The sequence below is a fragment of the Cydia splendana genome, chromosome 3 (genome assembly GCF_910591565.1).
Source record: "Cydia splendana chromosome 3, ilCydSple1.2, whole genome shotgun sequence".
NCBI classification, from domain to species: domain Eukaryota; kingdom Metazoa; phylum Arthropoda; class Insecta; order Lepidoptera; family Tortricidae; genus Cydia; species Cydia splendana.
In genome coordinates, this window is record NC_085962.1 from 10,723,422 (window position 1) to 10,736,023 (window position 12,602).

Genomic DNA, 12,602 nt, shown 5'->3' on the forward strand with positions numbered 1-12,602 from the left:
TGGTCACATTGTAAATTTTAAAAGCTGTCTGTTTTAGGTATAAGTTAAAGAAAGCAAGGTGATACCTATATGGGTGATGGTGACATATTATTTTTATGGTAAGTTTTTGTGTGTGTTTTTTATTAAATTGGCCGTAGTGGCAGTAGATACATATTCTTCTTCTTCTTTAGAACCCCCTTTTTTCCAGATTAAGATACGTGCATTTAGATGAATGAGACTCACGCGTGCAGGTGTAACCGTCGCCTTCGTAGCCGTCGCGACACCGGCACGTGTAGGAGCCGGGCGTGTTGCTGCACTCCGCCGCCTCGTGGCAGCCGTGCGTGTCGCCCGCGCACTCGTCCACCTGCAGCACCCGATATCCAACGCTTAGGTAAGTAAATCGATCGCGACGCATCGATCATTTTGAAGATTATCAGGAGATATTTGTCTAGTCCAAAGTCTTCTCTTCTGTAGTTTGACCGCCACATAATCGACCGCATGCTGCCCTTATCAAACAAGCATCTACACAAACGCATAGAAATACCGACAGTTGCTAGTTTGATGCCTCACGTTCGCGTTCCATGGTTCCATGGTTCCATGGTTCAAAGCGTAATATGCGTATTGATAAAATGCCTAGTTAATGCTGATGACAGATACCTACCATGGTGTCTAGAATCTTTCGAACCGCGATTATTGAAATATCGTATCGTATAATGTATATACTCGTATCAAAACACAGTTAAATATGAACAAATATATATTCCTTGCTTGCCCTTATGGGTATAGCTGCTGCTTGGAAGAGCTGTTATCAATAAGTTTACCTCGACGCAATTGAACTTGTCTCTCCTGGTATATCCGGGCAGACACTGGCAGACGTAGCCGCCCACCAAGTTGACGCAGCGCGTGTTGGAGTGGCAGTGGTGTCCGTACAGACCGCCGGCTTCACTACATTCGTCCACATCTGAAATATTACGGTGTACTGTTTAACCAAATTGAAACTAATTTCCGAACAGTTTTTCAAGGAACAAATTCGGATATAGTGTTCTACAGAAAATTAGGTACCTCTCGTAATAGTTCTTATCCACCATCACGTTCTCAAGTTTTAATCATATCTAGATATAGGACAATCAGCAATAGCATAAGTAACAGTTTTACTCAAAATTTACGTGCACTCACTCGATTCAATTAATAAAAGCCGTCATTTTCATAGGTCGCAACTTCTGCCCTAAAATAATTTAGTTTTTGAAGCTGCAGTCCACCAGAATCCTATAAGCCCAACAGTGGGTTGAGTGAGTTTACCTTCACAAGTAATGCCATCGCCTTCGAAGCCCTGGTTGCATTTACAAGTGTACTTGGTGTTGAGATTCATACAGGTCGCATTCTCGTCGCATGTGTGCCCCATACTGCAGTAGTCCACTCCTGAAATTGAGAAATCCGAGTCATATATTATGGAACAAATTAAATTGTGAGGCTGTTTGTCAACACGAAGGTAAAATTAAGAGATTGGTACAATTCTGCCATACCACGCATAGATAACAATCGTATGTGATGTTCAAGAACTCATTATTGTTTCTCGTAGGTATTCTCGAACATTCAATTTCAAGGTGATTAAAATTGATGTCACATAGGCGAGGCGTAGACGAGCTAGTAATAACTGCATTCAAAAGTTTGATCAAATGATCAGATACCGCAATGTAATGAAAATTGCATGCAGCAAGTTCTTGCTAACCTACTACGCTTTACGGTTGTTATGCGAGGTGGGGTCGAACTTTCTATACAAGTAAGACTTCTAGGGCCTTGGCCTTGCTAAGCATGATCAGCCTGACAAGCCTCGTATCTACGCTTGAATAAATTCTTCGCCTACAGGATCAAGAACTCAAAGAGATGTGTGGTATCTGATACCTATCGACTGACTTTCGTTAATACTTAATGCTTGTTTTTGTAGCTATTCCTTCCGTATCAAGGAGATGCACACGATCTTCGACATTCTCAGGTAGGGGACCATAAAGTGCGCCGTAAAAGTTTAGGTAAGTATGCATCTTAACATCCAATGGCTGGTAATGAAATATGAAGATGAACTCACCCGGACAGAACTTGCAGCACTCGCCGGGCACGGTGAACTGGTCGGGCGGGTCGCAGGGCAGCGGCGGGCACGCGCTGTCGGGGTCGACGCGCGTGCACTGCATGTTGCCGTCGTGGCACACGCACTCCGCGCACTCCTTCGGCGCGAACCGGTCACCGTGCTCGTATAGCGTACCCTTCAGCAAGCAGTGCCCTGGGCACGAAACGTATTTCGTTTTGAGTGCGGTGAAGCAACGAGTTAGGACCAGATGCACCAATCACATTTGACAGACTGATCAACGTCAGCCGGCGCGCCCCGGCGCTTTACTATGAAACTTTCCATACATAAAAATTTTGCGAACTCTTTAACGATGCGAACATTTTGGTGCAACCGACCCTTAATGTACTGTTACATTGTTACAAAAATAAAAAACCGGACAAGTGCGAGCCGGACTCACCCACCGAGGGTTCCGTACTTTTTAGTATTTGTTGTTATAGCGGCAACAGAAATACATTATCTGTGAAAATTTCAACTGTCTAGCTATCACGGTTCGTGAGATACAGCCTGGTGACAGACGGACGGACGGACGGACGGACGGACGGACGGACGGATGGACAGCGGAGTCTTAGTAATAGGGTCCCGTTTTACCCTTTGGGTACGGAACCCTAAAAAATGGGCAAAGAAAGGACGATTAGCATGAGGAATTTCGTACATTGACCCGCTTGTTCTTATGCCACGTGCTAAGCGTCCTTTCATTAATAAAGTTCCCTCAGTTGACGTTTATCGTATGATATTAAGGTATATGCCGTAGCCTATGCCACAACGGGCAACATAATGAATGTGCCCACTACGGGTTAAGTGCCATTCATCTCAGAAGTAGTTAAATGTATCTAAGAAATAATAATGTGACTGACCGGGGAAACGAAGCAAATGATTTTGTTTTCATTCTGATTTGGCCAGGCTTAAAATAACAAAATAAATAGTGACTGCAAAGGAAGCCAAATAAATATATCGAACGAAACCCATCCTTATTTTTATGGTAACAAAGGCGTCTTACGATATATTTGATGCTGACTGTAGGTACAACACTTACTTAAACACGTTGGACAGCATGCTCCAGGAGGCAGCACTGGGTTTTTGCAGTCGGTCCTTTCGCACTCAACTGGCCTGCACGTTATTTCCCCGTGCTGAAAGTAGAACATATAATTTAATGAACCAAGTAAGGACGTAACATGACAGCAGCCATATTTCAACACACAGTGTCCCTCCCCATCCAAGGAAAAAAACGTTCTTCAAATAGATGATTTACCCACGTGTACGATGTTTTATTTATGTAGGTACTTAAAATGTCTGAATTTTATAACAGACGAGGGTAAATATCTTGCAACGGATCTCAAGATAACTATTGAACTGCTGATCACGAAATAAATGAAGGTTGTATATGAACGAACCACGCAGGAGCAGCGATTGCAGTCTCCGGACTTCCAGGTGGCGCCGTCGGCGTGCACGGAGCCGTTGGAGTAGCACGACTTCTGGCAGTCGCACTGCTCCAGCCGCGCCAGCCGCGCCTCCGCGCCCACCAGCTGGAAATTGCGTAAGTAGGTATTTAATAATTTACGATAAGATTCGAAGTAAGGGGTTGTGCACAAATCACCCGAGGTGTTTTCAGTAGTGTCCGACCGAAGGTTCGGTTTCGGTTTCGGTTTCGGCCAGTTTCGGCCAAAAAATCATGTTTCGGCTGTAGTTTCGGTTTCGGCCAAAAAACGGCCGAACCTTTCGGCCGGGCCGAAACTTACGAAATGGTACTTCGTACTATGAAACTAAACTATGTGACAAAGACCAAAAGTTGGGGAATAAGTAGGACAACAATATTTATTAAGATGTACCTACATATACTGATTCATGTATAGGTACAGAAATTAATTGGTTTATTATAAAACACAATTCCACTAATGAGGGCGCCACTAGACGGTTGACGCAGACTTAAGAGGCTGTTAATACCTATAACGCGCACACTGTCTAATTGTATCGGAGTAAATGAGATTAGCACTGTCGCATGTTACTGGGCCTGGGCAAAGGAATAATAAGAAAACTCATCATCTTCCTCGCGTAGTCCCGGAATTTTTGGCACGGCTCATGGGAGCCTGGGGTCCAATTGACAACTAATCCCAAGAATTGTCGTAGGCACTAGTTTTTAAGAAAGCGACCGCCATCAGACTGATCTTCGAACCCAGAGAGTAAACTAGGCCTTATCGGGACTAGTCCGGCTTCCTCACGATGTTTTTCCTTCACCGAAATGCAAATAGTAGGTAAATATCAAAATTATATTTAGTATAAAAGTTCCGAAAAACTCATTGGTACGAGTACGTCAAGAGTACGTGGCCGGGGTTTGTACCTTGCGACCTTCGGATTGAAAGTCGCACCAGGACTCGCTTTTTAATACAATGGACATTGCTTGGAGTCTGTGCTCAACTACTTATCCTGAAGCCTGAAGCACGGCTTTGACTTCGCATGAAAGTTCGCCTCACTGGGGCACTTCGGACGTTTAGGCCCAGGTGAAGATCGGTACCCGGCCTTGCGATACTGTCAACAAAAAATTTGCGCTCGCTGCGCTCGCGTTTTTGTTTCAACCTGTATCTGCAATCATGTTGGCTTGACTGGTGAATGAATAGAGTTAGACCAAGAAAATTCTGCAATTATTTTGATAGCATACGCAGTGCAACTAGTGCAAATGTTATTTAAACGTCATAATTTCATAGAAGTTTTGGCGTTTAAAATAACACTTGCACTGCGTGTGTTATCAAAATCGTTGCAGAATTATCTTGGTCTAACTCTAGTAATTTTCTTAAAAAACTGCTTAAGTAACATCAATTTCAAGGGCATTGGGTGTTGACAGCCCCATAATATGTGTGTAAAAGCGGTTTTATGACAATTTTTCAACGATTTTAACAAGTCTACAAAAGGTTCGGTTTCGGTTTCGGTTTCGGCCGAAACTAGAGCCAAAGCCGAACATTCGGTTTCGGTTTCGGTTTCGGCAAAAAAACATGTTTCGGTCGGACACTAGTTTTCAGCTACTTTTTGACCCCCCCTCACCCTCCCCCTTGCTGATATTTGGTGAGGTTTTTGGCTACCCCCCTACCCCCACACAACCTCACGTGTATTTTTTTGATTTATTTTCATTCGACCTAATTGTATATATAAAATCAGAAAATGTTTATTTTTCTATTTTCGTTAAATAGACTCGCTATTTTGAAATGAAGAGTGAAGATTTATGTTTAACGAAACCGAGAAAAAGTATCTACTCATGTGGTAGGTTTTTTTTTTCTTAGTTTCGTGCACTGTAGAAAAATACACGTGAGGTTCTCTTATACCCCCCCATAGGAACCCAACCAACATTCTAAAATCATAGCTGCGAGGTCGAAGGGCGAGTACCTTTATACTGAGATCAGGTCTCAGGTTCAATCTCTCTAGCGACGAATCAGGCCTACCTTAAGCGAAAGGTCATGGATGTGCGTGGTGAGCTCCTGCACGGTGGCCTGCAGCAGCGCGAACTGGCCACACGTGGGGCACTCCGAGTCCAGCCCCGGACACTGCGCCAGGTAGCCGTGCGGCCCGCTCACCAGCCGCACGTCTTGTAGAGTACCCTGAAATGTACGCAATTTTAGTTACATTAAGCTTGTAGTTGTATGTGAAATTTTAAATTTGTTAGTTCATATTAGACATAGTCTAATAAAACATGGTCTTCCATTCCCAGAGTGACACGGGCCTACGTCACAACAACATGGCCGCTATATATAGCGCTATCGCATATTATCATATAGCGCTGTCGCATGATGACGTAGGCCCGTGTCAGTTAGGTGACCTAGAAAAGACGGGAATGGAGTACCAGGCGGAGTATATTATTATACCATGATATTAGACACTGCTCACGATTCTTTTTGACAATTACTTGTATTAATATAAATAAGATAAAAGATAAGTGACAGCTAAATCGGATTTGTTTATGTATTAGGATCACCAACAGACTGATGGCATTAGGGATAGGGATTCGTTATAATATATAGTCGTTTAAATTTGATCCTCCACTTAAAGGCAATCACAGCTTATCAATTTTAACATTGTGTCAACACTATTGAATCAAAAATAATACCTTGAATAATGAATGCTTGCTATTCCTCTGTCCGACCCAGAGCGTGAGTTGCGGCTGCGTGAAGTTCCGATCGGGCGGCGCGATGAGGCGGCGGTAGAGTGGATGGCAGTCGACGAGGAGCGTGGCCTGCGCGCCCGACACGGCTAGCGCCAGGCGGTGCCACGCGCCGTCCGCGAGTCGGAACGGGAACGTCTCCACGCGTGCCTCGCCCGCCTCGCGCGCCTCTCCCGCCGCAACGTAGTGCAGGCGCACTTCGTCCCGGCGTCCGCTCGACTGCACCTCCAGGTACCTGCACACCGCGTCAACTCTACTCAGCGAGACCTGAGGTCGCGCCGCGACATCGCTCGGAATGTCTCCGCCGCTCTCTCGCGAACTGTTCCGAGGTACACATAAACAAAGCAAACAAGAAAAATATTCGGACAGCGTACGGCGCACGACCGCGAGCGGACCTCGGCTCGCTCTACATCTCAATATCGCTCGGCCAGGATAGGGGACCATGTACCTCGGAACTAATCGCGATCGTGTCGACTAGCTGACGTGTCTCATAGCACTGCTACAAAGAAACAGAACTCTCGCCATGTGTCCGATATCTTTCACGGGGTTCTCCTCGGCCGGCGGAGAAGCGCCTTGTGGACGCCCGTGCGCCGACGCGACGGGCGTGAGCCGAGGTTACCGTCGGACACAGAACGAGAAGCACAATATGGATTCCCATGTCGCTTGGAATGCAAGTGCGGCCGAGCCCGGCGGCGTCCCCTCGGCGCGAGCGCGGCACGACAAACATCAACAGCCAGTAAACAGAGAGTCGGGCGTGAGGGTTAGACAGATACAGAACACAGCACGTCAAGACACAGAACACAAGACGGTCGGCGGGAACACGGGCCCGGGCGGACGCATGCAAGCCGGCCCGCCCCGCACAATTACGGCCATGCAGAGGTCACAGTGAGCGCAATGGGGTCAACGGATGGATCGAGGAGGACATTCCGAGGCACAGGACATTCCAAGATACATGATACTCCCCTATGCGCGCGCACGAATGCCGCCGGGGAAGCGAGATGCGTGCGCGCGCAGCGATGTTGAGATCTAGAACTCACCGTCAGTGCGCCCGCCGTGGTCCGCTCCGCCGTGGCCGGGCGCGCGCGGCGCCCCGTTCGTGCCGGTGCTTCATGGCCCTCTACCCGACATCAAACGAATTGCGTCATTAAATCATAGCAATCAATCACGCGCATGTAACACAGCGGGGAGTCCCTTGATTGGCGCGGCGCTACGCCGGCCGTTCGCGACACGCATCGCTGTCTTTACAACGCGCAAATCAATCATTGCTTTACTGCATTTCGTGACTCTTTGTAATCATGGCAATAACATTAAGGGAATCAAATTTCTAGCAAAAACATCAACAAAGTTACTGTCTAACATTCTTAATCTTAGCAAATGGCGCAGGTCAGGCGTAACCTCTAGATATTATAGGTATATTCGGCGACGTATTAACACTTGTATAATTAAATAGAAATACATACATAATATAATAAAGTGACCGCCTCTGTTAAATTTGTTTACGGATCATTATAATGTATCTCCTACTTCCCTACTAATATCATAAATAACTCTGTCTGTCTGTCTGTTACCTCATCATGCTTAAGCCGCTGAACCGATTTAAATGGAATTTGGCATAGAGATAGTTTGAGGCCCGGGATAAGGAGATAGGATAGTTTTGTCATCATCATTCCACGCAGACGATGCGGTCGCGTCCATTCAGAAGCTAACTAGGTAATAATTCCGTTTACATTAGGCCGTTGACGGCAGAGTAGTGAGCAGAGGGCCTACCGCGAACCAAGTTCGACGTGTTGCCTCTCTGTCGCACTTGTAAATTTGTACGTAAGTGTGTGTTTTGTTTTAGAGATAGAGAGGTAACATTAAGAGGAAGAAGGGTCGTACCTGTTGTACCCGTGGGAGAAAGAGAGAATGGTGCCGGAGTTGGCGGGCTCCTGCTTGAGGGAAGCCAGCACCGTGAACTCGGGCGACCTGCGCAGCAGCTCGGCGGCGCGCTCGAACGCCGCGCCTTCCACCTGCAGCGACCGCGAATCCCCTGCAATGTAAGTAAATTCAGCATACGAGTATAACACATTATTCTACAAGCACTCTGTTTACATTACCTACAAAGTTTTAATTAAGTAATAAGTAACTGTAATGACAAAATAATTCGACAGCTGCTATAATCCCTACTAATATTAAAACTGCGATAATATCTCTGTCTGTCTATTCTACTTCATGCTTTAAACGCTGAACCGACTTAGGTGAAATTTGACATGGAGATAATATGAATCCACATACTTAGGATAGTTTTATCACGATAATTGGATTTTGTCCGCAGATGAAACCTCGAAAAGAAGCTATTAGCTATATGTATATACTCATCAAAACTCATCCATTGAATAGGAAGAGGGGGGTAATGCCCTGAAATGAATAAGTTATAGATGAATCAGTATATTCAGTATGAAATCGGAACGATATTCATCTTTTTCATTATTTCAGATAATGTAAATGCGGTATCCTTCTTGCTAATGTTTAGAAGTAATCGCATACACATACTCGTATTATTCAGAGACTCAGCATTTTAGGTAGGTTCCAGTCATATAATATAATTTGGTTGGTTTCGACCTTAGGCCCGGTTTGCGGTGCAATAAATCGCGATACGATCGGAGCGGAGCCGCACACCGCACGCCGCGCTGCCGTGATCAGCAAGTCCTTGGCTCATAACGATCGTTCACTATTGGCGGCCCGCCAGCACCAACTATTCCATTTACGAATTGTCTTAGTTTGCATGCGAACTGGAATTATGTTAATTAATGTCTTATTAGGTGTAAATGCATGATACGAATTTACCGGAGAATTATATTACAGTCGTAACGCAGAGACACTGTGTATTTTGTAACTCAGTGAGATTTGTAAATATGAACGAGTTAACGTTATTTTAATTGGTACCTATTTATTATTATTTATTTATTAGCGCGCGTCGCCTCTATGAGGAGCTGTCAAAGCGCCTCATAGAGGCTTCCGGTGACCAGAGGGCTGGCCAATATTTTGCCCAACGGATCGGCATTGCTATCCAGCGGGGCAATGCGGCCAACCTTCTGGGCACCCTACCGAGCGACTACGTCTTAGGTAATTTTTTTTATTTATAGTATTAGTTTATAGTGTTTTTATTATGTTATAAAAATGTTAATAAATATATGTTTATATTTATTTATTTGTTTCACTGTGACAAGTTACAGGAAGGTACCTATAAATGGTAATAAAGTTCTTGGCCGTACTTATTAATTACGTTCTCTTCATAAGCATTTTATAGTCAGATTATTTCGACGAAGTGGTTTAAATTTTTTATAGAACTTTGTGTGCATGTAGTTAGGTATCCAGTTTCACTGGAAAGCAAAGTTTAATGTGCACATCCGAAGAAATAAAATCTGTGCCAAATCCAAAATTACGTGTCTATCTCATTGCAGTGACCGAAAACAACATCTGCAATGCGCACTGGGCTGGCTCTTGCGACTTAAATAACGATTAAATTTTAAATCCAATTAGATCTAAATCTAAATCGATATATGCCTGCAATAAAGCTGCCGCCAAAGCGTTGTTGCGAAATTATAATAATTAACGAAGATGGTTGTGCTGAATACTGCGTATTACCTACTTGCAAATTCAACTTCACTTAATGTTACTTTTTCAAAGCAAATGCTTAATTTGTGGAAAAATATACTAAAATACATAGCTATACGAATACATCATTATTATATGCCTAAAATACTTCTAAAGTTTCGCTAAATGGCGTCTATGTTTATGGACCACATCATAAGAACTGTCCTGTTGACAAAAATATAATTAAAAGAAAAATAAAATATGCTTCGAAATTGTATATGGTTTGGAATCGACAGAATAGACTTAACTTATAAAAAATAACTTAGGGTTTATTTTCAATATTTCATCCCCAGAATATTTCTGCATTATGATTATTACGATTCATATCATCGCCAATATTTACTGGCACGCGCCTGCGACGGTTTCAACGAGCATGTACTCGTAATAAAGTGCGCAATATAGAGGTTGAAATCACGGGGGAGAAGTGAACTTTATCCCACGACACGGGTGAGGGACAGTAATCGCCCGGAAGGGACGAGCCGCTAAACGCGGTCAGTGCAGTTGATTTCACGACTTATATATTTCACTTATGCGACTTCCTATTAACGCGATGCAGGGATTATTGAATTGGCTTTGAATTTCCCTCATTGCAAGCGATTATGCTGATAGATGGGTGACTTTCCTATGTAGTGTTATCATAATTACTTCATGTCATCCGAAAGTTAAAGTTTCGATAAGACAGGACGTGGACAATAGTTTAGTACACTGCCGTGTCTCTCGGTATGTTGCGTTATCTTCTTCGTTAGTATGTTATTTTAAACTAACACCAGGCGGCTTAGCACGGTCGCGTTTTTATCCCTTGTCACCATGCCTGTCACGTTCTAACAAGTACGTAAGTGCGAAAGGGACGCGCATAGTGATAGACGATAAAAATGGAACCGTGCTGCGCCCACAGGTTCTGAAACTGGGTGATTTAATTAACCCGTGGAGCGCCCTAGTATCACACGTGTGACACTAACTAAATTTGGGGCGTAGCGATTCAGTATCAGACGTGTGTTAGTATCAATATGGGTCAAATTGCTTTGCATCAATTTGTTGTATGGTGGACGGGTTAAATCTCAAGAATAGGTATCTCCCTAAATTAGCATTTGTATGTTACATTTACCTACCTACATAACTTATTAAATCATGAAATAAAACTATGAAAACGGATTATATCGCGTATAATGAATTTATAATACTTATACAAGCCTTTACAGTGATAAGAACAACGTGTCCAAGAATAATTGAATAAAATTGAGGCTACGCCGTAGCGGCCGTAGCAGAACATGTCTAGTCAGAGCCGCTACATAACACACTATGCGTGTGGATACTTTGCGTAGCAGGCACTTTTTCATCCACTATTTATCTACAGGACAGTACACAACGTATTCCAGTAGATGACGACATACTGCCCGATTCGAATTTTAAGATACGTCAATTAATAGATCTAGAAACGATATGGATTAGATGTATCAGTGTAAAAAGTGACGTTTATGTTTGAAGAAACGTCACATTTGACACTGACATATCTAATCCATTTCGTTTTTAGATCTATTAAATGACGTATCGTAAAGTTCGAATCGGGCCCATAGTTCCCAACTTCCCCGTCTAGAGTTCGATGACTCCGGACAGCCATGAGACACTGCGATATACCTCTACCTACGCAACATTCGGGGTTCGAGGAAAACCGCGAAATTTCGGGAACTGAGCAAATACGGAGTTGCGTAAGCCATTACAATATCAATTTCAGTGTTATTACAGTCTCCGTCCCGGTCCGATAATTTAATCTATCATTCAGTATATCAATTTAATCAATCAGTTTATACTACCTTTTTAGGGTTCCGTAGTCAACTAGGAACCCTTATAATTTCGTCATGTCTGTCTGTCCGTCTGTCTGTCCGCGACATTGTTCAGTGGTCGTTAGGGCTAAAATAGTTTTCTAGTTAGTGGGTGCATGTGCCAATAAAACCTATTTATATGAATAAAACCAATACCCATACGTCAAATTTACATTTGTTAATTGTTATATGTACTTAATTAATAGTTACTCAATACATTTATAAAACCCCATTATCATTTTTTTTATCTAAATGCTATTTAAATGTAAATTTGGGGCCGCAAAATTTTAATAATGGTAAAAATTTAATTTGAACCTGATGTTAGCGGAGGGATAATAGATAAAAGTGTATAGACTCTTCTCTAGCGTTTTTCTACATCTCCCCTTGGCAATTTTAGTTTTATATTTAATATCAATTTGTTTGCGCGGGTGGCACGAGAATAAGGCCAAGTTACCATTATCTGAAGAGCTACAACTTCTAAGCGTATTATACAATGACTAGAGAAGTGAGGGATCTTTGTAGAATGGTATCTACCACCCTCCAACGATGCGTCGAGGGGTAAAAGATTCATATGAAATTGTTTCATATTTCACTTGACTGTTGGTTGAATAATATTGGACTAAGATAGTCTTGGGGTGACTAACAATAGCCGCGCGTGTTACCTTGCGACCGCTATAAAACTAAATAAGGAGAGATTTATTATTAAACGGGAATATTTTTCTACGCGTTTTTATGGTGACTTAAAATAAAGTAGGTACCTATTCCAAAAGATTACGGAATTTTTACGACGTAAAAACATAAGACGTTTTGCGGTAAAACCCCAAGTTAGATGGACCGACGATCTGGTCAAGATCTCGGGAAAACCGTTGCTTAATTGCTTGTGGGCGGCGCATGGCGGCGC

The 12,602-nt window shown here is 43.3% G+C and overlaps 1 protein-coding gene across 3 annotated transcripts in view; it reads right to left on the reverse strand.

Moving 5' to 3' along the window:
- Positions 1 to 12,602, reverse strand: part of LOC134806790 (protein kinase C-binding protein NELL1-like) — a 67,605-nt gene that overhangs the window by 8,167 nt on the left and 46,836 nt on the right. For all 3 annotated transcript variants that reach the window (XM_063780145.1, XM_063780147.1, XM_063780146.1), the window contains exons 3-11: positions 8,124 to 8,274; positions 6,192 to 6,480; positions 5,530 to 5,685; positions 3,493 to 3,624; positions 3,135 to 3,228; positions 2,063 to 2,254; positions 1,279 to 1,398; positions 801 to 940; positions 223 to 343 (exon numbers count right to left, since the gene is read on the reverse strand). In XM_063780145.1, the coding sequence (XP_063636215.1) occupies positions 223 to 343; positions 801 to 940; positions 1,279 to 1,398; positions 2,063 to 2,254; positions 3,135 to 3,228; positions 3,493 to 3,624; positions 5,530 to 5,685; positions 6,192 to 6,480; positions 8,124 to 8,274 (1,395 nt within the window). The remainder of the gene's footprint in view (positions 1 to 222; positions 344 to 800; positions 941 to 1,278; positions 1,399 to 2,062; positions 2,255 to 3,134; positions 3,229 to 3,492; positions 3,625 to 5,529; positions 5,686 to 6,191; positions 6,481 to 8,123; positions 8,275 to 12,602) is intronic.